The sequence below is a fragment of the Myotis myotis genome, unplaced genomic scaffold (genome assembly GCF_014108235.1).
Source record: "Myotis myotis isolate mMyoMyo1 unplaced genomic scaffold, mMyoMyo1.p scaffold_m19_p_7, whole genome shotgun sequence".
Lineage (NCBI taxonomy): Eukaryota > Metazoa > Chordata > Mammalia > Chiroptera > Vespertilionidae > Myotis > Myotis myotis.
Window position 1 is genome coordinate 31533748 of NW_023416379.1, and position 27888 is coordinate 31561635.

Consider the following 27888-nt stretch of genomic DNA (forward strand, 5'->3'; position numbering starts at 1 on the left):
ATACTAAAAGGCTAATAGGCAAATTGACCAAACAGCAGAATGACTAGTTGCTATGACACACACTGACCACCAGGGGGCAGACGCTCAACACAGGAGCTGCCTCCTGTTGGTCAGTGTGCTCCCACAGGCCAGAAGCCAGGCTTATGGCTGGTGAGTGCAGCGGCGGCGGGAGCCTCTCCTGCGTCCACAGCAGCGCTAAGGATTTCCAACTATTGACTAAGGCCCAGTCAGACATCCCCCAAAGACTCCCGGACTGCGAGAGGCACAGGCTGGGCTGAGGGACCCTCCAAGTGCACGAATTTCGTGCACCTGGCCTCTAGTATCTAAATAAGCATGTGTAAAGTTGCCTGTAAGGTTCCACATATGAGACAATAGTGAAGGCTGTCCAAGTTCTCATGGCACAACAGTCACAGGAGAAGGAAGACATATACTACCATATATATTATATATTAGCAGATTATAAAATTTATATTACTCTACATAAGTAAAATATGTTATATATTCTATATAAGGTACATATATTAATATACAATTATACAAAGTATATAAATATTAGCATATGTATTATATATTAGTATATGTCTTCTGTATAAATTATATGTAGCATATATAACATTTTAAGATTATATAACATATACCCATTATCTTTGTTGTTGTTTTAAAAAATGTTTTTATTTACTTTAGAGAAGGAGGGAGAGGGAGAGAGTGAGAAATAGCAAGCAGCTGCCTCCTGCACAATACCTGTTGGGGACCGAGCTCCCAACCCAGGCATGTGCCCTGAGAGGAATTGACCCAGTGACCTCTCCATATATGGGAAGATGCTCAACTGAGACACACTAGCCAGGGCATATTATACACATTGTCTTTTTTTAAGACTTTATATTTCTACTATTGGGTCATCTATCTTGGTGCTTCCAGAATGCGGGTTCTAATTTTCAGCTTTCCATTCATTCCATGGTTGGAAACACATCCCTTTTCTTCCAGCACTATGCTTTATCTAGTTTTTCTTTTCATTTTGTCTTCTTCTTTAACACATTATTATAGTTTTGTGAGGACATTTTAATAATTATGACTTTTTATACTTACAGAAACATGTCTGGTGGTTTGTTAGAGAAAAGAGTCACTAGTCATATTTTAAATTCTGTATTAAAAATTGTTTTCTTCTTTTGATGCCTTAAGCAATCTTTTTGATAGTAGATGGCATGACATTCCCAAAGTTACCGATAATTCATCATCACTGTGAAAATGACTAAACCTTTCTCTGAGTTTCTTTCTTTGGGAAAATAAAGTTAACAATGTCTTTTTCTCCCTACCAAATTAAGAGATAAGGTTAATCTCAAGATACAGAATATATGCCGAAACCGGTTTGGCTCAGTGGATAGAGCGTCGGCCTGGGGACTGAAAGGTCCCAGGTTCGATTCCGGTCAAGGTCATGTACCTGGGTTGCGGGCACATCCCCAGTAGATGTGCAGGAGGCAGCTGATCGATGTTTCTCTCTCATCAGTGTTTCTAACTCTCTATCCCTCTCCTTTCGTCTCTGTAAAAAAAAAAAAAAAAAGATACAGAATATGGTTTAGAATTTGGGCTGTGGATAAAACTGCCTAGGTTCAGATCCCTGCTCCATGAAAATCATACAAAGTTTAATTTTTTCATGTAAAAATATGTTTTTATAACTTTATTATATTTTACAATTAATCCATTTAAGGAAGATTCTGGTTCATGTCTAATTTATATTTTGTGTCTCTAAAGATACTATTCTCAATTAACACATCTAGCACAGTTAAATGTAAATCCTCAAATTAGTAAAGAAATAACACAAAACTTTTAATTAAAAATAAAAATAATAAAGGAAAATAAATTCTATTATTTTGGTCAGAATCTTTAAAGAACAAAAGGACACCCAATCAAATATAGAAATATCAGGGATGTTAAGGAACATGTTAATAAATAAGTGATGTTCAGAAGCAGAGTCTAAAAGCATTAAACATTTCAAACTAAGTTACTTATGTTTTCCTTCTTCCTGGATGGATTCATTTATTTATAATTTTTTATTCCTTTTCTTTAGTTTTTATTGATTTCAGAGAGGAAGGGAGAGGGAGAGAGAGAGAGAGAGAGAGAGAGAGAGAGAGAGAGAGAGAGAGAGAGAGAGAGTGAGAGAGAAACATGAATGACAAAGAAAGTCGTTGATCAGCTGCCTCCTGCATGCCCACTACTGGGGATTGATCCCACAAGCTGGGCATGAGCCCTGACCAGCAATTGAATCATGACCTGCTGGTTCATGTGTCGATGCTCAACCACTGGGTCATGAAATGACATGAAAACTCCTGTACTTCTTTAAATTCAAAATAAAGATTTTTTAGCTATGAAGGCTAAGAAATGTCACAATGTTAAAATCATTCATTTGAACATAATTATTTGTAGACCATCCTAAGTTAGATTGACTGATGACTAGTAAGTCTATGTCAGTGATGGCGAACCTTTTGAGCTCGGCGTGTCAGCATTTTGAAAAACCCTAACTTAACTCTGGTGCCATGTCACATATAGAAAATTTTTTATATTTGCAACCATAGTAAAACAAAGATTTATATTTTTGATATTTATTTTATATATTTAAATGACATTTAACAAAGAAAAATCAACCAAAAAAATGAGTTCCCATGTCACCTCTGACACGCGTGTCATAGGTTCGCCATCACTGGTCTATGTGATAACATTTTTACAGTGAGATAAAATGATTTTTAAGCAACTAAATGGTACTATGATGAAGGTAAAATTAATGAGATATTCTATAAAATGAATGCACATATTTATTTTAAAAATTTAGAATCACTTATCTATTTTTCACCAGCAAAGATAAGGAATTATCTTTAATTCTAATTTTTTAACCTTTAATTCTATCTTAATGTTCATTAAGGAATTTTGGAATGAACTACTGACAGACCCATTAGGACACCATATATGCTTGCTTTTGCAGGTTCTTCAGGAATACAGTCCCCTCACATGGTTGTATATGCTACCTTTATTCCTCTCTATTTGTTTGAAAAGAGGATCTTTTCACTAGAGACGATGGTGAGTACTCACGTCTGGGAGGCACAGTATCATTTATGGTTTGTGTGTGTGATTACTTCTTGTGATAGAAGGCATATCTGGGTTTAAATAGAAACCACTCCTTCCTGTAAAAGTCTGCCATACAACAAGGGCAATGTCGTCAGGCTAATAGGACATAATGTGCCTTTATGAATATATAGTACCAGTTTCTCTGTTTTAATTCAAAGTTAATTCACTTTAGCATGGGTACATCTAAGTGTGCTTCCCAGCCCTCCCCCAACTTGAGCCTCTTGTGAAGATCTTAATAGGCCATCTCAGCCCTAGTTTGTTGTTTGTTCAGTTGGTTGTTTTTAATTTCTTTTTTTATGGCACTGACTAAGGTGCTATCTTAGATATTTCTGAGAGATTAAATGCTCCAACACCAAGGGCTACAAAACAGTATGAGCCATGCTTTTGGAGTCCATGCTCTCAAGTAGAGGAACCACTTAAACACTTTTAAAGCTGAAAAATGTAAGGATGGGTGAAGGCATTACCAAAAGAAAAGGGCTCAAAAGAATCCCTGTGAACTTCTTTCTGGCCATCCTCCTTAAAAACTAACATTTAAGCACAAAGTTAAGTTTTGAACTTAAAACATGAAAAAAATGACATTTATTCATTAATTCAACAGATATTTATTGTTACTCTAATGAGCTAGGCTCTGAGCAAGATGAACAAGATTAACAAAGTGCCTCCCACCTCTCTGCCCCCAGAAAGTTTAGTCTAATGAGGAAGGCAGACAAGCAAACTACAGCAATGAAGTTAGAAAACTGGTCTGAGAGCCCATGAGGTGCCTGGCCTATGGTAGTGATGGTGTTCAAATAATGAGTTGGATGAGTGACCGAATGGATAGGAAACTGAATATGGCACACAGAGCAGAAACACATCTTCCTGTCTAATGGTTGGCTACAGAAGTCTTCCCAAAGAAGAAATGCTTAAGCTGTGGCCTTAAGAAGTTAGCCTAATAAATAGAAAAAACGCTCAAAGCAGAGGAAAGCCTGAGGGTGAAGGAGAACCCACTGGGTTCAGAGAACTGACTACAGGTTGAATCGATGGCAAGGGAAACGTCTTAGAGGCAACTTGAGAAGTGAAAGGGAGTCAGGACAGAAAGAGAATTATTATTCCTCCTGACAACAGCTTCAGGGACTCGAGGCTCAGGAATTAGCCCAGTGTCTGTAGCAGTAATTAAATGAACTTCACGGCTGTAATGAACTGTCTGTACTGTCACAGTTTTCCTAACCTGACTGCTAATTATTTTATATTACCCACTAGGATGGTCTAGTTCTCCTGGTAAAAATCAAAATTCAATGGAGGTGTAATGTCTTAAAGATAAATCTACTGGAAAAAAATATCTGTTCTAATGGAATTTTGTTCAATGGAGTACACTGATAAAAATTATAGCCCCAAAGATAATGAGCCCGACATATAAAATAAAGACAATGCCTTATATTTTTTTGGTCCAGAATACAGAAAAGACAGCAAAACTTGGGAAGGAAAAATGTGCTATGAGCATTCCACATTTCCCTCATCTTCCTGCTCTTGGGTATTCTAAATGCATTTAGTTTTATTTAAATGGGTCCTAAAAAGGCCTCTCCCATCTGCTCAAACCCTACTTTTGGAATATTTGAGGTGGGCTGGGAAAAGGGAGTGAAAGGGTCTTATGGGCAAGGAAACTTCAATTCATTAATTATTTTTAAATATTTTTAAGTGCCTAGTTAGCATTTCATTAGACCAGTGGTTCTCAACCTTTCTAATGCTGCGACCCTTTAATACAGTTCCTTGTGTTGTGGTAATCCCCAATTTTATTGTTACAAATTGAACATAATTAAAACATAGTGATTAATCACAAAAACAATACGTAATTATATATGTGTTTTCCGATGGTCTTAGGTGACCCCTGTGAAAGGGTCGTTTGACCCCCAAAAGGGGTCGCAACCCACAGGTTGAGAACCGCTGCATTAGACTGTTTCACTATTCTAAATTCCTCTCTGTCCCTAATTCTAATCAAAGGAAACTTGAGATCCTTTAACAAAGCTTCTCAACATCAAACTATAACTACTAATAGCATTACCTTACATCATTCAGCAATATTGTGTGTTAGAAATAAAATGAAACATGAGAAATTGGCTTACATACCTTAAATCCGGCTAGTGAGTACTTTTGCAGATTATTCAAACAATGCAATATGTACTAATATCAAACTTAATTATTTCACACAATAACTTACACTTTCAAAATATTTTAAATTGTTTTGTTTTGTAATGTTTGACAGCTCAAAACCAGAAAGTAAATAGACTACAATTTTGGTTGAAATTGTTAGAAGGGATTGAGATTTGCACTAAATTTTATGAATAGTAAACTATCTTAGAAATATGCAGTTTATAAAGACCACTTGGAGTATGTTTTCTATTTTTGATATTACTTCAATGTAGATTTTGTAGCAATATAATTTTTGTTACAATAACTGAGGCATTATCTTTTTTAATAGCAGTCATAAATTTTATAATAAGTTCCCATGAAAAGAATTACTTAAAGTATTGGGAAATTTCTAAAATTTGACAGGTTAAAACTGTAGGAAAAAAAGTTAAACTTTAGAACATGCATAAAAGTAATTTTTAAGCTACTATTAGGCATAATTCCAGAGTTTCTGATTTTTTTCAATAAATTACTAACATTTCACAAAAGATTAAATGGATGTGACAGTTTTATTTTTTATTTAGTCCTTTTTGTAAAAAAAAAAAAATCACTGTCTTTTTATTTTGAATATTTATAACACTTTTAATACTCAATAGCACCTGGATGGACTCCTTACAATTATTGTTACAATGATTAACTAATCTCTGGATTCAGGAAGAACTGTCCTATCTTACAGATGCCCACCCCCTCCCTATTTGGTGTCTCCCTGAAATTTAGATTGAGCTATAGAGAGAGTCACTAGAGCAAGGCATGTTCTAGCCGAGGCAATGATTTGGAGTAGCCTGAAAGGTGGGCTTCTGGTCCTAACGACAGCTTTATAAATTTACATTTTCAGGCATTTCAATTCCCATAGAGATCAATGATGCAAAATTGCCAGGAGAATAACAGTTACTGGTAAAACTGACTTTAATGTAGTTAATATTTTATTTTACTTTAACGGTTTCAACATTTAGACTGTGAGCATCAGAATTTGGCTACAATGTAAATTCCTTTCATCTTCACATTCTTCTTGAGTTCTTATGGCCTATCTCAGCCATCAGTCACTAACTGAAGTTCTGCTTCAGTATTATTCGGAATTGCTCCAAAGCCGAGTGGCTTCAGGAGATCTGAACGGTGGAATATGGGAAGCATCATCTGTGTGGGAATCTACTTGCTCTGGCAGGATACAGGGCAGACTCTCTCCTCTGTCCTATGAATGGCTCCATTGTCAGAGGGACCACGGGGATTTCCTGTGGGGAACTGCTGTTTGCGGGCGAGGGCATAAACTGTGGACAAGGCAACTGATTATCCCCAGACACTCAGTGCGGTAGATTTTATGAACATTGTGTAGCTATTGCTGGACACACACACACACACACACACACACACACACACACTACATATTAAGTACCTGTATTAAAGTTTAAACCTATAAATACCACGACTGATTACTTTGGACTAAAACCAATATACTAAGATTTTCACAATCTCATAGAATCAAACTTTTAGAACTCAAAAGTAGCTTATAGTTCTTGAGTCTAATTTTGTAAATAAGGAAATGGGGCCACAGAAAAATGAAGATATGTTAAAAACACAAAAGGTAATAGTGCTTATGTTAAGAGACGTAGTAATATGGGTGCTTATTTTTTTTCCATTATTACCACTACATCTCTATAATGGTGGCAGTATTTCTATAATGGCAAAAGTAGTATTGTTTTAAATGCATGAGGCAATGGCAAGCATCCTTTTAAATCTGCCTTCTACCTGTTAGACCACTTCTGCTGAGAAGCTCAGAGAATATGGCCTGTCCCACATCTGCAGCCATCCTGTGCTGGTCACCAGAACCAGGTCCTGCCCACTTATAGCACCACCGAAACCACCACCAGTGCCTGCCTGGAAACTCATTCGTCTAAAAAGGGAAACTGTGATAACAGCTGAACCTCAAGGTATGGTGTCCATTGTCTGAAAGTCTTTCCAATCAACGTCACTCTGTATGCAAGTCTCATAGTTTCATTTGTAATGAAAGTTGTGTTGCCCTAGCTGGTTTGGCTCAGTGGATAGAGCATTGGCCTGTGGACTGAAGGGTCCCAGGTTTGATTCCTGTCAAGGGCACATGCAGGAGGCAGCTGATCAATGATTTTCTCTCATCACTGATGTTTCTATCTCTCTCTCCCTCTCCCTTCTTCCCTGAAATCAATTTTAAAAAAAAAGAAAGATGTATATTAACGCAAACAACCCAACATTATGCCTAAAGCCTTCATTGAATTTTATGTCTCCTTTGTAAAGTATATGATTATCTAACCACCAATATGTGGTATACCTGAAACATACAAAATAATATTGAATGTAATATATATATATATATATATATATATATATATATATGCTTTTCATTAAATTTTATATCTTTTTTTAAATATATTTTATTGATTTTTTACAGAGAGGAAGGGAGAGAGATAGAGAGTCAGAAACATCGATGAGAGAGAAACATCGACCAGCCGCCTCCTGCACATCCCCCACCGGGGATGTGCCCGCAACCCAGGTACATGCCCTTGACCGGAATCGAACCTGGGACCTTTCAGTCCGCAGGCCGACGCTCTATCCACTGAGCCAAACCGGTTTCGGCAAATTTTATATCTTTAAATGATTAATTCTTCATAAAAGATACGGCAATTTGGTCTATGCGTAAACTGACCCGCTATATCAAGGCCATTATGATTATTATTGTGATAGAAAAGTGGTTTGTAGTAAATAATACAGAAACTTGGGTAGCATAGGTTAAACTACTACAGTGAATTTCTAATATGGAAATCACTCTAGGTTACCCTGTAGGACATAACCTTTGAAATAACTGGTTTCTATTTATAACTTCTATAGGAATCGGACTTTTGTCCTGGATACCCTCCTGTGTTAACCTTATCATATAGCCACCTAAGGAGTGGCATTCATCCTCAGAAATAGATGCACACTGGCTGAGAGTGGGGCAGGGGAACCGTTCCCACCCTGTTGTTATTCTCTCAGCTCATTGCTAAATTCCTCACAACCCATGCCAAATTTTTCACTTCTTCAATATTTTTCTTTACAAGTCTTTTTCCATGCACATTAACTGAATGAGAGAGAGATGAAGATGGCAAGAGAAGAAATGAAATAGTAATTGAAAAGTCAGTTTTAAAGTAGAAGCACACACATAAGGAGATGGAACTAAAACAAAAAAAGCACTAATAATTTAAAAATTATGACCTACCAGAATAACTCATAATTAATGTTTTAGCGAACAGAGCCTTTCCATAGTGACTTTAGCAATTGTGGTTTTTTATGAAGGATGATAAAAAACTGGAGTGCTATGTTATATGTGTTATGTGTTATTATTAAACAAACTTAAATTATGTTTAATAATAACAACAGCTTTTGTCATTTTTTTGGTGTTCATTTTCTTGCTTTTGCGTTTGATCCCTTTGTCTTTTCTAAGACCTCATCATATCTAAGTGCATTCACCACTCCATAGTACTTCACATCCCAGAGGTTAGTACATTAGGGGCTGTGTTCACAGGCCTATCACCTGAAGGAACAAGACAGCCAAAGCCACAATGAACATACCAAGTGCCAGTTTACAGAAGGCATCCCTGTGAAGCTTGCCGATATGCTTCAAGCCTTTGAGCCCATGTACCAGGGTTTGTACCTCTACTGGCGGTGATGCTTGGTGTCGCTCCCGGTGCCAACTCAAGCATCACCGATCCTTCATTGCAGGTGACAGGATCCTTCATTGCACACCTCGGTCACAGTGTAATACAAACATCTCAGTGGTACTCAGGGTCCTAAATCTGCAATAGCCACATGTATTGGAATATATACCTATTCCTCACCTCCTACTTCCAACCATAGTTTCCACATTTTAAAAATATAAATAGCAACTGTTAGCCATGTCATTTTCTTCACATTTGCTTTCTGCCTACGTTCATACAGCCAGTACAGCTGGTAGCAAAGACTTCTCTAGCACAAATGTTTTATTCTTGCCAAGAAAGAAAGAACAAAGAATAAAGAAATGTCTGGTTTGGGTGGAGAGGAGAAATGGTCAATTTGTTCTTTATTTAGGCCTATCTGCCTCTCTACCTCCTGCTTGATTGTGTTAGTAATCTCTTTACATTTCTTTTGTTTCTGCAATGGGCTATTGGTGCCGAAAAGTGCCATCAGACACTGGAAAGGAAAGAAACTCTTTTATCTTTAAACACAATATTTTCGTTAAATGCACAGAGACACATTTAAAATCACTGTTCATCCAGATCATCAAGTAATTGCTAAATGAAAGGAAAATATTAAACATATAGATATTTTCTATTTCACTACTGATTGTTGTGTAATTCTATGTGAGTGACTGCTTTTGTAAGCTGGTCAAGAAAATTAAGGAATCGTGGGATTCCATAGTCACAGTGTCCCACCTCGAGGCTTACACATAATTGTCTTTCTCCTCTCAATTGGGTTTAATGTTTAGGGTGAAAACTAACAGGAAATAGAGAAAGATCATTTCAGAGGCTACCCCAGAGCAAGCACAGAAAAGTCATGTGTATGTGTCAAAGCTTCAGTTTCTCTCCAGTGGGCATCCCTTCGCCGTTCTAGTAGCTTCTGTTAAAACAACCTTCCTTAATGTTTAATTTCAGTGTTCACCAGGCCAGTGCATAGTCTGTGTCCCGTGTCCACTGAGAATTCCTTCGAGGTTAGCTTTACATTCCTAGGAATATCCACATGTCCTTTCGCGACCTCCTGCTTTCTTTGCTGCTCATGACCTTCACTTTGTTACGTTTCTGTTCTTCCACTACTACTTCCCTGACTTAGTCCACGTTTCCTTTTCATGTCCTAAGCGATTGCGCAGGGGTTAGCCAAGAGAACACCTTTTCTTATTTTTAGTAAAAGACTTTTATAGAAAGCCACTCCTGTACTTGAAATAGCAAATGCCAAGTAATAACTCCAAAAGCCATTGCTAATGTTCTCCATTGACACTCCATTGTTTCATGCTGCAAACCTGAAAAGCAACTGAGGAGTAAGCTAAAGAATCTCATATTGGCATGACTGATAAGCTTTTTACCTTTTCTTTCCTTTTTTTTTTTTTTTTTTTTTAAGAAAAACGACCTTATGTATCCTAGGACATTCCTATTTCACTCTATTGAAATTTGATGGGTAAATAGTAATGTAATTAGTATTACATGTAATCTTAGAAGATGGAGAAAAAGAACATCACACTGCCTTTTTCTCTTCAGAAATAATACAAAAGAAGCCTGAACAGTTTCTTGAAATATCAAGTCCATTCTTGAATTTTAGAATGACACCCTTTACAATTCCAACAGAAACGTAAGTATGTTACATTCCTTTTTTTAAAATTTAAGAATGGATTTTACTTATTTTTTTTCAAAGCCATTTATTTATTTATTATTTATTTATTTATTTATTTATTTTACATTTTATTTTTTACTTTTATTGGGGTGACATTACTCAACATGAACATATAGGTTGCATGTGTGGATTACTAATTTACAAAATCTGTCCGTAGGACCATGTGCCCACCACCCAAAGTCAAATCTCCTGTCACCTCATATTAAGATCCCTTTCTTCCCCCACCCCCTCCCTCTTGCAACCACCACACTGCTGTTTGTGTTCATAAGTTTCAGTTTTATATTCCACATATGAGTTAAATCATATAGTTCTTAGCTTTTTCTGTTTGACTTATTTCACTTTGCATAATGTTCTCAAGGTCCATCCATGTTGTACATGATGCTATTTCACCCTTTCTTATGGCCATGTAGTACTACATTGTGTATATATACCACATCTTCTTTATCCAGTCCTCTATCATAGGGCACTTTGGCTGTTTCCAACTCTTGGCCACCGAGAATAATGCTGCAATGAACATAGGGGTGCATATAAATGATTTTGAGTTTTGGGGGTGTATACCCAGGAGTGGGATTGTTGGGTCATATGGTAGCTGTATTTTTAATTTTTTGAGGAATCACCAGACTGCTTTCCATAGTGGTTGTACCAGTCTACATTCCCACCAGCAGTGAATGAGGGTTCCCTTTTTTCTACAACCTCTCCAGCACTTGTTGTTGCTTGTCTTGCTGATAATGGCTACTCTGGCTGGTGTAAGGTGGTATCTCATTGTATTTTAATTAGCATTTACCTGATTGCCAGTGAGGTTGAACATCTTTTCATGTACCTCTTGGCTGTTTGTATGTCTTCTTGGGAGAAATGAAGGATGTTACATTCTTTCCCACAAATGCATCTTGCTCTCGAAAAAGTATTTTATCGTTTGTGTGGTTAAAAATAACACTAAATGGGAGCATTTTGAAAAATATTAATTTAATGAAAAGGTGAAATATATGTATAAAATATAGTAGAGGATAGTTCTTGGATCTTGTACAGCTTGTGATTTCACTAATCTACTTAATTAACAAACATGTCTTTTTCACTTTTTATGTGTGAGTGTTATGGGCTGAATGTTTAAGCCCTGCTAACATTCAGATGCTGAAGCACTAACCCCAGTGTGGCCGTTTTTGGAGATAGGGCCTCTAAGGAAGTAAGTGTGGTTAAATGAGATCATAAGATTAGTGCCCTCATAGGAGACAGAGTTCTCTCTCTCTCTCTCTCTCTCTCTCTCTCTCTCTCTCTCTCTCTCTCTTTCTCTCTCTCTCTCTCTCCATCCACTGAGGAAAGGTTATGGGAGGGCACAGCTAGAAGGTAGCTGTCTGCCATCCAGGAAGGGTGTTCTCACTAGAAACTGACCATGTCGTCACTCTGACCTCAGACTGACAACCTCCAGAACAGTGAGAAAATAAATTATTATCTAAGCAACCCAGCAAACATAGAAAACTACAACAAGGCACTATATTTCACTTGAAAATAGAAAGATAGCACACTGTCTTGCCCCACAGAGATGTCAACTCCTGGGGAAGCTGTATGGATAAGGAAATAATTGTAATGAAGTATAATTGTCATAAGAAAGGTATGTCCCAAGTGCTATGGTTGCCCCTCCACGAACCTATTTTGCAGAAAGAATTAGAACCCCGAATGAAGCCCTGATGGCAATGACTGTGCAGGCGGTGGAAGAACTTGCCACCAGCCTGTGATACAGGTGGCTCTCTTTGTAAATGTCATGGCTCCTCATCTCCCTGTCGGAAGTATAGTATGTGAGGGCCTGCCTGGCTTCTTTCCCTGGATCACCCACAGATAACCTAATTCAGAGCTGCACTTCAAAGCTGCAATGGAGGCTTTACCTGAGGCCAAAAGTTCCAGTCAATTGCTGAGGAGGTGATTGGAGAGTTAGCTCACCTGCCCTCTCCATCATTTCCTGCCCCATTGCCCATGTCTTCCCCTGGCCTCTGCTGCCTCCAGTTTAAAATTCAACCAGAGAGGCTCCAGGGTAAGCTCACAGACTTCGGATGCCCTCCCCTTTGTCCTAATGGGATTGGGGGTTCTCTGCTTTGCTGGGTTTTGCCATCAACCTGTTCTTATCTGTCTCTAAGGCAGTGGTTCTCAACCTTGGCTGCACATTAGAATCACCTGGGAATCTTTTTAAAATCCTGATTTCTGGGCCTCATCCTCCAGAAATTCTGTTTCTTTGTTACTAATGTTGTGGTCTTGTCATAAATGTTTCCCTCCACGTCCCACGTGGTTCAGGGTTCAATATCTGGAAGAGGAGCCGCACACAAATGAAATAGAAAAGACAAGAGATAATTTGGAAACATTGGGGGACCAGGCGGGTAAGTCCAACTCAAGAGGAAGGACTTCCACCCCTGTTCAGTCCACATCGACCTTTTATAGTCTGAGGTAAACAATGCAGTGGTTACCATAGTTACAGTTCTTGTGAGTTTCACCTGTTTTGATCATGTTTACACTCCCTGCACTTGCCTCAGCCCATTAGCTTCCCAGGTAAGATCTGGGGAGTGTTATAAGGTCAAGCCTAATTATGCTAAGAGGACTGAGCCCTCTAAGCTGGGACTTGTTTGTGACTTTGCCAGCAGGTCAGTGCGAGGCTCAACCCTATATCAGTTTCCCACAGGCCTCACCCCATAACAAAGAAACAGAATTTCCGGAGGATGAGGCCCAGAAATCAGGATTTTAAAAAGATTCCCAGGTGATTCCAATGTGCAGCCAAGGTTGGGAGCCACTGCTCTAAGGGATGTGTTACTGTTCTAATTATGGCACCTCTACTTTGCCAGTTCTGTATGATTTTGCTTTTATTTCTTCTGAGACCCCAGTGGGGTTGTAGGTGGGAGGAGTGCAATACATTCGTGTTCAGTTTGGTGTCTTGAGCTGGATGTGTAACTCTGGCTGTGATTCCCTGCTTCTCCCGCACCCTCATTGGCATTTCACCTGCCATGGCTGTTCTCTCCTCTCTGCTCCTTACCCATCGGATCCAGAATTCACTTTACCTTAATTATCCTCTAGTTCTTATTCTTTAGAATCAACCAAACAAAAGCAAAACGAACAAGAAAAATACTCCCAAATTTGTGCATCCAGCAGACTTTTTTAATGGTACATGGAAAGTAAGGATAGGTTGAGGGAAATATTATATTTTGGTCCCATTTGAGTAACCCAGTTAATTAAAAGAGAGGATTGGATACTCCAGCTTTTAAATAGTTCAGCCACTCTACTATTGGGAAATCCCATCGGCCACCATTCTCCATAGTCTCCAAGCTTCTCGCCATGTTGCATAGTCTTGTCCATCTTCTCCTCAGGCTGGTCTCTCTCCATCTCTTCAGCTCTCATTCAGAGAGCAGGCTAGCCCTCCGTTTTGGTTTTGTGCTGCCTCCTCACAGATGGTGTTCTCAAACCACTTCTTACCTCACCCTTCCCTTACTCCTTGATCTAGCAAGTAGTGTGTTCTGCCAAGATGTTTCCTAAATGAATACAGTTCTTCCCCCAAAAGGATTAACCTGTGAAGCTATTAAAGCAATATGCCTCAGTTTTTCACTGTCTTTCTATGTATCAGATCTTTATATATTTAACAATTATATACCTATTAGATTTCTAGACAGGTAAAGAGAATATTGCATAAATTATTTTCCATTCCTGTTAGACTTTTCAGTTACAAAAGCCAATGTGGCTGCTTTTTCTACTAATTCTACCAATGAATTAGACTTCCTGCCATTTTGGGACAGAAATAGTCCTAACTAATAGTATAATATAAACGGCACAAATGCTATCATCATTGTTGTCATTAATTTGATAAAAAACTCGTGTTATGTCACCTATTTGTTTATGTTATGAATATATTATACAATGTCTTTTCTTCCTAAGTAGAGCAAACTCTAAGGTTTCCTTATCTAAATGAATCATACTGAGTATTGTTGCTCTGCTGTTTTTCTTATGTCGGAGGGACTTCAAGAAACTACTTAACCCAACACTCAATGGCCCCAGACGACCAGCCTTTTCTGGAATGTGTTTGTTTGGTTGGTTTAGTTGTAGTTTTAGTTTTGCTTTCACAGTTCCGATTATTGTTTTATCAATGCTCAATATTGTCTGCTTCTAGGAACTTTGCTTCCTCCAAATTTGGCCCTAAATTTTTGGGTGCAATGAGAAACATCACCAAATTTTTTAAATTGATTAATGGCTTAAATATAATTAGAATGGGGACCTTAAGAATGCATATTAGTCAGATATTTTGTAGATTATAAGAACCGAGGCTGAAAACCACTGAGAAAAATTTTCTCACGGTTCAGAATGCCACCCAGACTTCTAAAACAGTGATGGCGAACCTTTTGAGCTCACCATGTCAGCATTTTGAAAAACCCTAACTTAACTCTGGTGCCATGTCACATATAGAGAATTTCTGATATTTACAACCATAGTAAAACAAAGACTTATATTTTTGATATTTATTTTATATATTTAAATGCCATTTAACAAAGAAAAATCAACCCAAAAAATGAGTTCGCATGTCACCTCTGACACGTGTGTCATAGGTTTTGCCATCACCTAAAATCTCTATGAGAGAATCTAAAATCCCTGTGTCAACAGGGACCACAAACAGGTTTCTTTTATAACCAGAATTCCACAATCTACTTTCTTACTTGATTTTCCTATGCCTCCTTTCAGCTTTATGACTTGATTAAGGTATATTAACTTCTATAACCCAAGTCCAGGTGACTAACACTTGATTTAATTCAACTAGCCTGTTCACCACTTGAAACTGTTACGAATTTGCTAGCGTATTTGCTTTAGCTGTCAGATGCAAACACGAAGATAACGTGAATGGCATTTCATCCCATCTGAATGTAATGTCCCTTCTCCCGCTTTGCTGTAGAATCTCAGTTCTCAGGTCAACATAAAAGCAAGTCTTTTTTCCCCAAGCCCCTGAAAGTGACTGCTACCACTATTGCTATTCATTGGAACAGACCCTGTGCAGCAACAAGCCAGACTCACCCACTGGCCTTGTTTGTCAGAATGGAAGCCTCATAAATATGCGTGTGCTGCCCTCTAGTGGAAGCTTCAGGGAAATCAGAGACGTGTGGCATCAGGGGGATTAAGAAGTTTTCTTGAACACTGGCAAGGAAAAAAAATCAAAACGTTTAGGAAGTCTGTATACATGAATTTAATTTTATCTTTGAACACACCTAAAAACATATATGTATACATATATACTAAACAAATGTCTTTTTATTGAGCTTATAAATTTCTCACTATGCAATGATGATTTGGAGTCATATCTGCAATTAGGTACTTGAAAGGAAATACTATAAACTTGGGTAGTTACTATGGATGTTTCAGTTATTAGCTTGAGTGCTCATCACTCATAATTAAATCTGACTCTGAGCTCTATTTCCCTCATACATAACTCTGATGCTTAGGTAAATCAATTCTAAATGTGGTCAAATTCCTATGTTCTGTTCATCGACATTCAAACTTGATAGCTGTTGTTTTAAAATAAATAGTGCATTAACTGATAGAGGATATTTCTTTGGTCTTATAGAAAGAAGTTTAATGTTGTTGACAGGAAAGAAATATTATTGTTTGTAAAATAATGACAATGATGAAATGAAAAAAATCACAACATTCTGTTGTTGACAAACTTCAGTTAGTTAATATATAATGAAACATTATTCAACAATCATAAATAAGGAAATCTTGCCATTTGCAACAACATGGGTGGGTCTTGAGGGTATTGTGCTAAGTGAAATAAGTCACAGAGAAAGACAAATACCATATGAGCTCACTTATATATGAAGTCTTAAAACAAAGAAACAAACAACAAAAAAAAAAGAAAAAAGAAAAGAAACCCTCCAAAAATAAATTCTTAAGTACAGAGAACTTAGTGCAGAGGTTGGTTAGATTGGTGGGTGGGCAAAATGGGTAAAGGAGGTCAAAAGGTACGAAATTGCAGTTATAAAATAAATGTCATGGAGGCAAAATGTGTAACATGGTGAATGTAGTTAATAACACTGTGTATATATTTGAAAGTTACTAAGAGAGTAGATCACAAGAAAAAATTGTAAGTATGTGTGGCTATGAAAGTTAACTAGATTTGTGGCAATCATTTTACAATATATACAAATTTCTAATTATAACTGAAAGTAATATTATCTTATATGCCAATTATATTGCAATAAAAACTGCAGTTGTTGATCAGTAACGTTAAAGAAGAGATAAGATAACAAGTTTGTTTTTGCTTTCCATTAGTCATTTCGTACAATCTTTTATTAAGAAAGGGATGCCTCCAGCATCTGGTTTATCTTCCCTTCCTGAAAATGATGAGAGCACAACCTGTACCCAGTCAGAAGTAAGTCAAGTGACAGGAACTACATCTCCGGTAACTATGCTACTCTTACTATTGACCCAGTTCTTAATTATAATAGATGTTTCTTCCATTGTGAAATATATTCTACATAAAAAAGATGTGTAACATGCATCTGAACAGAATAAAGAGTACTGTTACAAGAAGCTTCTTATAACTTATGCATCCATCACCTATATTAGCAAAATGAATATTCATCGCTTACAAAAAGTCCCCTATGTGTCTCCCTTCTGAGTTGTATTTGCCATTCAGAGTTTGGCATTAATTAACTCCATATACTTCTAATTTTCCAATTATCTGAACATTTATAAGCCATGTGTATCTTGGTTTAACTGTTAGATAATTCTGCTTAAATGGACTCTTGCATTCATTCTCCTGGGCCTTCATTCACTGAATCTAGTTAATGAGATGCATTTATTTTGCCACATGGTCACTGTTCACTCATTTCAGTGGTCAAAGACATTTAATGTATAACTTTCACAGTGGTACCGACCATATCCATTGCTTCTTTAAAATATATATATTTTATTGATATTTAACAGAGAGGAAGGGAGAGGGATAGAGAATTAGAAACATCAATGAGAGAGAAACATCGATCAGCCGCCTCCTGCACACCTCCTACTGGGGATGTGCCCGCAACCAAGGTACATGCTCTTGACTGGAATCGAACCTGGGACCTTTCAGTCCACAGGCTGATGCTCTATCCACTGAGCCAAACTGGTTAGGGCCAGGGCTATTCTTGAATGTCCCTGTACACATGCGCAAGAGTTTTTTTAGTTCCAGAGGTGGTAAACTTTTATGTCATGGCTTCCTTTGTCAATTTTCTAAAATTTTAACATACAATGAAAGCAAATCATCTCTTTCTGTGTATTAGTTGAGTATTTTTGATAGGAAACAGGGGAAGGCACTATAGCCTTCTTTCCTCAATTGTTTTGTGACACACTTTATTGTACAAATGCACTTACGGAATTTATGACATTAAAGAGCTACCCATTGGAAGCAACTTAATGACATTGATAGACCTTGTCAACTGGAAGCTTCAGTTCAGGATAATTGGGGATGAATGAGCTTCATTTGAAGGTGGGATTAGTTCCAAATGTCAGATTTCCCTGGACTCTGGTCAGTTTATCCAGTTGAGGGTCCTCTAATTGCTCTCCTGGGGGGCAATGGGGTCACAGGGATTGGCATGCACTTATCCATTGTTATTGAAGCCAAGCAGCACAGGATTACTGACTATTAAGGTTGAGTATGTGAACTTCCTCTCTACATTGTAGACTCTGCTGCTTCCCACAGTATCTGTGAACCCAGATCTGAAGGTTTCTCATGTAATTTCTTCACATGTAGCAATTTCCGGGGTCTTGTTCAGGCAGAAGCAGGATAGATGTTAAATGGATTAGAGAGAAGTGAAGATTTATCTATTCTTTATATAGATATCAACCCCTTTCTGAGTTTTCAGCCCATATCTCTTTTCTCTATTTCTCAGATACCTGCTAATTGTTTCTGGTGTCCTGAGGCTTGGCTGGACTTCTTTCTCACTAGCACTTAGTTATTCAGTTACCTCTATTATATTATCACCTCCATCTACTTTACATTATCCAAAATATTGTTGACATTACCCATCATTTCTATGTACAAATTTACACCATTTTAACTTCCATACTTATTTTAATTGTGTTTGAGAGAAAATAAGTTGTAAATGTGAATTCAACTTAATTTCCCTGTTAAAATTTTGAGGAATCATTTTTATAATTTGAAACCAGTTTTTTTTATAATCTGTCCACTAATTGCCTATTCTAACATCATTATATTCGATCTGTGTTAATAACAGGTGCCTCATACTGAGATATATATATCTACTTAGGGATATTATTGTTTTAATTTAACTTTTATTATAAAATTAAATCATGGAATGCCCTCAGATATTCTGTATTTTAATGTCAAATTTAAATACTCAAGAAATTATTTAATTAAATCAACCTCTTGAATTTTAAGGTTAAAAAAATTCTCTGTTTTACTGTATGCTTTAGTATGTTCAGAAATCTACTCTAATGTTTAAAAGACTATATTAACTTTTAAAAACTGTGATGCTTTAGAACTATAATGTTTTGTTTATAAATGGTTTCTTAATGTGCTTTTTAAAAAATTCACAGGGTAATGTTTACTCACAAGTTATACACGGAAAAGGTAAGTGAATCTTCTCACGACTTTGCCTCTTGACAGCTTTGAGCTCTCCTCCTGACTCTCAGAAGCCTCTCTCCAGGGTCTCTTCTTATGTAATGAGGCTAATCTGCTCTGGGCTAGAAAAATCAGATAATCTCACTTGTTTAATTCAAGCTTAAAGTCAAAATAAAAGACAATCTGATTAGTCCCATAAGTAAAGATCATGTGTTTTAATGCACACATGATGTGATCAAAGCACTAAAATATATTAGTTCTTGAACAAAGAAGACTTGGCCAAAACCCAAATCCCCAAAAGTGTTAGGTAGCAAATTTAGGTTCAAGAAGTCTATAGGAATTTTGTGGATTTACCAAATGAGCATGAAATAAGATCATGGAATCACCGACTGTAGGAGCAATTAAGTCACTTACTGAAATACATTGATTCTAATAAATCTTTCAAGTTTTCATTTCTCCTTCTGTTATCCAAGCTATCCCCTCTTATATGAATATGTAAGTACATAAGCTAGCTAATTTCTGTTATAACTTTATAATCTCTAAAGAATGTGTGTACAAATTTACAAAGTGAATTAGAAATTTCTAAAGACTATACTATGCATGTGTTATTAATAAATTATGTTGAGTTATGAAAGTATGTATCTGTATAGACCTCCACAAATCTGAGGCCTGCATGTAAATGATTATCTCAGTAAATGTTTTCTCAAAAGTAGACTTTGAACTGCCCTCTATAATTCTCCATGTCTTGATAACTTAATACTTAACAACATAGGTGGGTTTGACCTGTGGTTGTCTTCTGCCATGCACAGATGAACTGATAGACCTTGCATTGAATGACTCATCCCATCCAGTTGACGGATTGAGTTTGGAAAAAGATCTGATCAGCCTGACAGTAACACTGGATAAATCACAGGAGGAAATTACAGATATGAATACTAGTGTTAATAAAGAAATATGGTTAGATTTTGAAGACTTCTATGCATGCTTTCAGTAAGTATATTTTTCATGTGCATTTAACATAGTGGATATGCAAGGTATTAATTTTTAGCTATTGTTTAAAAGAGTTAAGTCAATATTAGTCTGGTGTTGGTATAATATTAAAAAAAAAAAAAACTGTTAGGAGGATAAATGGCTGAGCTGATTGTCCACATAGGACAGTAAGAGGCAAGCCGATTTTTAGGCCAGTTTTAGTTTATCCTCAAAGACTTATTTAATTAAAATAAAAGCAGTTTATTCACTGAGGTCATTTTTGTCTCTTTCAGGCAATTTAATACAGTTGTTATTTTTTCCTAGATTTATTAAGGTATAATTGATAAATAAAGTTTTAAGGTATTTAGAGTGTACATGGTTTTGAATTGATATACAAATACATCATGAAAAATCGCCCCCATCGAGTTAATTAATATATTCATCACCTCACATATTTACCTTTTTAAAATGAGAACACTTAAATTCTACTCTCTTAGTAAATTTCAGTTATACAAGCCAGTATTATCCATATAGTCACCATGTTATATATGAGATCTTCAAACCTTTTTATCTTAGAGCTGAAAGTTTGTACCATTTTCTCAACCTCTCCCTATTTTCCCCACCTCTCTATTCCTGACAACCACTTTTCTTATCTCTGTGTCATTATTTTTTAACTTTCATCTGTCTTTACTTTGTTCTGCCTATAATTAAATCTAAGAAATTTAACTTGTAATAGTAATTCTTTGAATATAATGACAATAACCTGTTATAAATAATGTTTTTCAGAAATCTATATATTTTCCACAAACCAAGTTCATATTGCTTTAACTTTCAAAAGTCAGAATTCAAGGTAAATAGTCTGATCTCTTCTTCTCTTTCCCTTCTTATACTTAAATCTTTGATAGAATCATGCTGGTAAAAAATACCTTTAAATTTAGCAAGCATTTCTAAATTTGTGACATAAGTATATTTTAAAATCAATTCTTAGGGTTTTCTGCTATTTCTTATCTAGATAACAAGCAAAATTCTGCTACCTCTTATCCCAGTGGTTCTCAACCTTCCTAATGCCGCGACCCTTTAATACAGTTCCTCATGTTGTGGTGACCCCCAATTTCATTGTTACAAATTGAACATAATTAAAGCATAGTGATTAATCACAAAACACTATGTAATTATATATGTGTTTTCCTATGGTCTTAGGTGACCCCTATGAAAGGGTCGTTCAACCCCCAAAGGGGTCGCGACCCACAGGTTGAGAACCTCTGTCTTATCCCCAAGTGTAATCTGTCTGATTATGTTGTAGTGGTTCATTATTATATCAATTCACATGAAGAAAATTTTGATCTGTGAGTATATGAAAGAGAAGCACAAATAAATTCACTATATTTGATTTCAATTGTTTACTGAAACACATGCAGTTCCTAAAATATAACACACTTTTCACTAACATTTATGTTATTTTTGCCCATGTTCTTCCCTCGGCTGGGAGTTCATCCTCTTTTATTCATATTGCGTTCATCTAACTCATGCCTATAAATCCTTCATAATAGATAGCATGGATGTCCTTGACCCTGTCTGACCTCTTTCCCTGGCTATAAAATCTGGATCAAGTTCCCTGACTCCACAGACACTGTAGAACCTATTCTCACCAAGACAGACCTCTCTCCATTCTAACTGCCTGACTACTTCTCGGTGTCCCTTCACCTTCTCACCCAACTAATATCAGCATCTTTAGGAGAAGAGCGCTGCCCCTTTGTGTTCTATTGCAATACCCATCCTGGCATGAGGCTTACACTCCATAAAATATTGTTGAGTGAATGAATGAATGAATCTCACCTTGAGGGGAATTCTTTGGAAAACTCTGAAACACATTCTGGGAAACCAAATTGTTCTGAAATTGGCATGTTGCTTGCCCCACACCTCCGGGAGAAGTAGGCAGCACAGGGGGAAGTCAGGAGTCTCGGCAATGACTTTTCCTGACTTGGATTGGATGACAACACAGGCAGAGAAAAGCTTTTGAGCATTCCTCAGGAGGGGCTCTGTAGCCGGCTGCCCGATCTGAAAGTAAGACTCAAATCTGTAGTAATGACTGGGGATGGGGTAGGCAAAACTTATAATTGCAAATAACTGAACCCAGAGTGTGCCGTGAGAGTACTATACAGTTTACAGTTAACTTAGCAATATATCCATGTTCAAACTATTGGTAAAAATAAAATGATGGTCATTTATAGGCGCTTACTAGGTTGCCATCACTGAACTGGGCTCTTCATTGCATTAGCTCCTATAGCAAAGCCTGTGAAAGGACTATTGTGATCATTTCTCAGGTAGGGAAACTAAAGCAGATCAAGGTTGAGTTAATTGTCCAAGATCACCAAACTAGTAAGTGGCAAAACTGAGAACTATGTTGATGCCTGTGCAGTTCTCGCAGGTGGGCCTTTAGGAGGAGCAGATGAGTGGCTCTGGGGCGTCACTGTCTGGTTTTGAATCTGCGTCCCACTTGGGGAGAGACTCTGAGCAAGTTGCTTAACTTCTCTTTGCCTTAGTTTTTTTTCTCTGTAAAATGGCAGTAATAGCAGACCTGCACCATAAAGTTGGAGGGTAAGCGATAATGTATGTAAAATACTTAGAAGAATGCCTGCCAGTAAGTGAAAATAAATGTTGGCTGCCATTATTAATTACTAACGGCAGTTTGTATATGAGTGTTTATTGTATACACTAGAGTCCTGGTGCACAACATTCATGCACTTGGGCGGAGGGCAGGGGGTTGTTCCCTCAGCCCAGCCTGCACCCTTTAGCAGTCAGGAGCCCTCAGGGGATGTCCAACTAAAAGCTTAGGCAGCTTTCAGTTGGACATCCTCAGCACTGCTGGGGAGGTGGGAGAAGCTTCTGCCACCACCACTGCACTCGCCAGCCATCAGCCCAGCTTCTGGCTGAATGGAACTCCACCTGTGGGAATGCACTGGCCACACGGGGATTAGCTCCTGTGTTGAGCATCTAACACTTGGTGGTCAGTGCACATCATAGCAACCTGTCGTTCCGCTGTTCGGTCGATTTGCATATTACCCTTTTATTATATAGGCTAACCATTCTAATATATTTATAGGTATATGTGTTTGAAAAATGGCCAACTGTTCATTATGCTGATCCTATTTTTAAGAAGTGATAGTAAATATATATTGTTTCAATTTTAAAGTCCCAGCTTGGTAAAATAAAATGATTATATCTCTATATGATTCTTTTCATTACCCTGATTTTTTTTTTAACATCAATGGTGTGAGAAAATGATAACTTTTTCTTAGCATTATTGGAACACAAACTTAAAGACATTTAGTATGGCCTTTAAGGCAGGACTGGTTGTAACCTGAGGCCAGGATTCCTGATTCTAGTGGTCCCAGCACCATGACCAAGTGAGCTGAGGGCATGGAGCCTGAGGCCTCTCCTGGGCACCTTCCTTAGATGTTCCCTTGGTGCTCAGTGTTGGGGTGAGGCAGGGGCTCTCAAAGGTGCCTTGTGTGGCACCAGGGCAGTCTTTTCACATGGTCTCCAAAGCCATCCCACTCCAAAATTCTCAGACCCTTAAAAATGACAGCAAATGAACTCAGAAAATTCACTCAGGCATGCACACAGGGCTGGCCAACCCAAGGTCCTTCATACGTTTAGATAGCAAATATTTGAAACAACTGCCTCTATCCCAATATGCTATAGCTAAACAGAAACAAGGGAAATAAAGTGTCAAATGCTAAGTATTGCAAAATACTGGGGAAGCAATCATTGAACCCTTGTTACACTCCTATGAAGCATTCCTAGCAATCTTGTCATATTTGATTAAATAGCAAGGTTTCATTTTCACAGTAATACTAGAGATTTTTCTTCCATATTTTAACTGGTTATTTAAATATTGTGGTAAAATAATATGAAAAGTGTTTAAAGTATAGCTACAGTTAAATTAATTTAATATATTTACCATATACCATGTGTCAAAGTTATGCTGAAGCACTGAGAGTCTGAGATGCAATAATAGCACAATAGTCAAGATTACTAGTCTTGGGGTCAGGTAGACAGAAAGACTGACTTTTGAATCTCAGTTTTGCTACTTGCAAGCTCTGTGACCTTTGGAAAATTACTTACCCTTTCTGTGTTTCGTTTTTTTCATCCATAGTTATGGCTATTAGTACCATATAGGATGGCTTGAGATCATGTATATGTAAGTCTTATGTGGCTGTCCTTTAAGGGAATTTTCGGTTTTGCTCAGTACTTTCTTTCATCTCCAAAACAAAAATGCAGGCTGGTGCCTTAGCATGCAGTGTATATATTTCTGAAGATCTTGTAGAAAGAAGGAAGAGAGGGTTTATATGACATTACACTCTGTAAACTACCTTAATACGTCCCTATTACACACTTCCATTCTCTGCCAAAGTTACTCCATGGCCTCTCTGACTATCAGGGACCCGTTCTCTGAGCATTGCTCAGCCTGGGTCCAGTCTCCTCTCTATTTCTGGGACAAGCACACCCCTTTCATCACTCATGGAGGTGACCTTTGACACTGATGTGGGACCAATCCCACACAGGCACTATAGAACCTGCCAACATTCACTCCGTATGACTTTCTTCTTCTCACGAAACCTGTAAAGAACTTATTGTGGTGTCTGGAACACAATAAGTTCTCTGTAAATGTTACATGTTGTATTATTATGAGAAGTGGGGAATACAGCACTTATAGGTGAATATTAAGTTCAATGTTTGGTCTGATTTCTTGCAGTTCTCAGACGAACGTGTGTCCTATTATCTCTTTGTGGATAGTCTAAAACCTATTGAACTACTCATTTGCTTTTCTGTGTTGGTACGCTGGGGAGAATCTGGAGGTAAGAGAGCTCTGAGGAAATTATAGACTTAAAGCCTAGCACACTTTCATTCAGTCCAGGGGAAATACAATAATAAGATTTTAAGGCTCTGTATGAAGGAACTTATTTCCTCTTCAGACGATTATAGGAGATGGTGTGTATATCTCCTGCAATAGTCTTGCTCCCCAAACATCAAGGGTTGTGCTCACTTTTACCACCCACACCTCTTCCTACAGTCATCTGTTCACCTCCTTGGCACGCCTAGTCACCCTGTTCTTCAATTCTTTCAAAATCTATATTGAAGAACATGAACTGTTTTTTCTTTAATTTGACAATTCTAAAGATCTTTTTTTCTCATCCACCTACTTTCATGATTGTACTTTAAAACTCATTGTACCAATAACTGCATCATCTCCATCATCTCAATTTCAAGCTCTATTACAAACCCCCTTCCCCCCAACCTCCCACCCCCTGATTCTCCAGCTCACTCTCTTGGGAACTCTCACTCCTACAATTGTTTGACTTCACTGGGACTACCATCCATTGACTCTACCACTTCTTTTCTTTCCATTAATCTCCTCATGCCTTTATTTCTCTCATTACCAGTGTATTTTCCATGCTCCACCATTATAATAGTATTCTCACATGTACCTCAACCCTCTCACCTGATGTTCCTGGAGAAATCACAATATTGGGTGAACTCAACAGTGGAACTCGGCACCAATCCTGTGGTTACATCAGAGCAGCTGAATGTGACTGAAGAAAAAAAATAACCATATCAGCTAGCTTCACTTTAAATCGAGGACCACAGATCTCAAAAAGGCCTTGGGGCACCGATGACATTTCTCAAGTGTGTTTATTCTCCCACTCTCGTTTTTCTGGATGTCTATCTTAGACCTTCAGATCTCTCCCTTCAGATGTTCTCTACCTACTCTCATCCTTACTTATTTTCAACTGATGATGTTTTTACTGAAGAGATAGAAAAAAATTCAGAAATGGTCTGCCTCATCCTCCCATAATGGACTCTCCTCAGCTTTAGTCGGCCTCCCTCCTCTTCTAAGGGATGCACTGTTCCTGCTTCTCACTAAGACCAGCCCTTTGCACACACATCGCACATTTGCACAAAATATTAATTATTTGGCTTGTTTTCTTAAAACATTTATCTCTAACTAAAATTAACAGTACAATACCTATTTTTGAGTGCTTCATATTGAAAGTCCTACCAACATCGAGGGCAGAGACTATGCCTTTGCACTGAGATATAACCAATGTTTTCAATGGTATCAAGAATATAGCAGGTGAGCAATAAATACTTGTTTAATAAATTTTTCAAACTTTAGTGGTGTAGGCTTAGTAGTTCTACCTAAACAAGAGCTCCTAAGCCATACCATGTCCTCAAACATTTAAAATCTATGTGTATAGAGGTGCTTTGGGTCATGTTGGGACCCTTATATACTCAGCTTGAGTATTATCTGAAAATAAGGTAAAACGATAAGTCCCAGAGCTAACTATAGTTAAAAATACTGTATGGTGTATTTTAAAGTAATAAGACAGTAAATCTTAAAAGTCCCCATCACAAAAAAAAATGATGTGTGGTGATGGATGGTAACTGAACTTACTGTGATAGTCATTTCATGATATAGCATATATCAAATCATTATGCTGTTCACCTTAAAATAGTGCAATGTTACATATCAGTTTTATCTCAATCGTTTTTTAAAAAATTTAAAATGTATTTTGCCCTCAGCTACAGATGAACAATAGTATTTTTATGTATTTTAAGAGCAAACACATAATATTAACATTAAATATATGTTAATTATTTGCTATTTCTACACCCAGTCAAAGCTAAGAATCAAAAGTTAAACCTTTGATAAACAATGGACTATTTTGACCTCGCTTTGCCACCTTCTTAGGAAAATCTTGACGTCTTTTTTTTTTTTTTAAGTACATCTAGAGGTATATTCTAATTACTGCCATAGATAATAAAAGTGATGGTTCACTCCAATAAATGTCCTTGCCTGCTCTGTTTGCTCACGTTCCCATCCCTGGTTTCTTCACCTGAGGAGATGCCTATGAGGAAGGAAGATCTGGATTCCACTTGAATATTATTTACAATAAATATTTACCCAGAGTAATTTCTAATGTTTTACAAAAATATTAGAACATCTCTATTTCCTGATGTTATTATGATTAATGCTGTGAAATGAAGGCCAGCTACACTCTAACAATAAAATTTTAATATTTTTCACTTTTTCTAGCTCTTACAAAAGACAGCCCCCACGTAGAGCCTGGACTACTTATAGTTGAAACATTTTTTTGGAAATCTGTGAAGCCACGTGACGTCATTCTGAAGATTTATACTTATAACACAAAGGCATCTATGGTTCGCCTGCCTATTGGGTATGGAATGACTTTAATTTCCTCAGAGTAGGAATTTTTAAAGTCTTGTAAGCTGTTAATTATTAAGTAATTAAACAATAAGGAATCTCAGATATTGTTCCCTAATGTGATTTGATAAAGAACAAGTGCTGGGAGCCAATTCCAGCATGTCAGCAAGGGCTGAATCATCTGGAGTGGCAAGGGCATGTCCCCAAACCTGAAAAGGTATGATTGCTTGCTGCCAGACAGCTCAGGGCATCTTAATCTACATGTTATTGCCTCCTACTGGCCAAGCACCTGAACAGCCGTAGGCAAATTCTTCCAATCTGACAATGGACTCTGTAAATGAAACCTGGCTCGCCTCAGGACAATTTGTGTTAATAAAAAGCATCGGATCCTGAAACAAGGAGATCTTAGTTTCTTTAGCTAGGCTCCTCTGACCCCCAAAATGCCTTTCAAAATTATTCTTCGTCTTTGGAC

General features: G+C 37.4%; 1 protein-coding gene across 1 annotated transcript in view; it reads left to right on the forward strand.

Annotated features, from left to right (window-relative positions):
• Window positions 1–27888, forward strand: part of ADGB (androglobin) — a 152496-nt gene that overhangs the window by 58151 nt on the left and 66457 nt on the right. Inside the window, exons 11-19 of the mRNA XM_036317321.1 lie at window positions 2975–3069; window positions 7031–7205; window positions 10512–10602; window positions 16927–17056; window positions 19192–19225; window positions 20026–20206; window positions 20972–21035; window positions 24945–25047; window positions 27288–27429. Of these exons, the coding sequence (XP_036173214.1) occupies window positions 2975–3069; window positions 7031–7205; window positions 10512–10602; window positions 16927–17056; window positions 19192–19225; window positions 20026–20206; window positions 20972–21035; window positions 24945–25047; window positions 27288–27429 (1015 nt within the window). The remainder of the gene's footprint in view (window positions 1–2974; window positions 3070–7030; window positions 7206–10511; window positions 10603–16926; window positions 17057–19191; window positions 19226–20025; window positions 20207–20971; window positions 21036–24944; window positions 25048–27287; window positions 27430–27888) is intronic.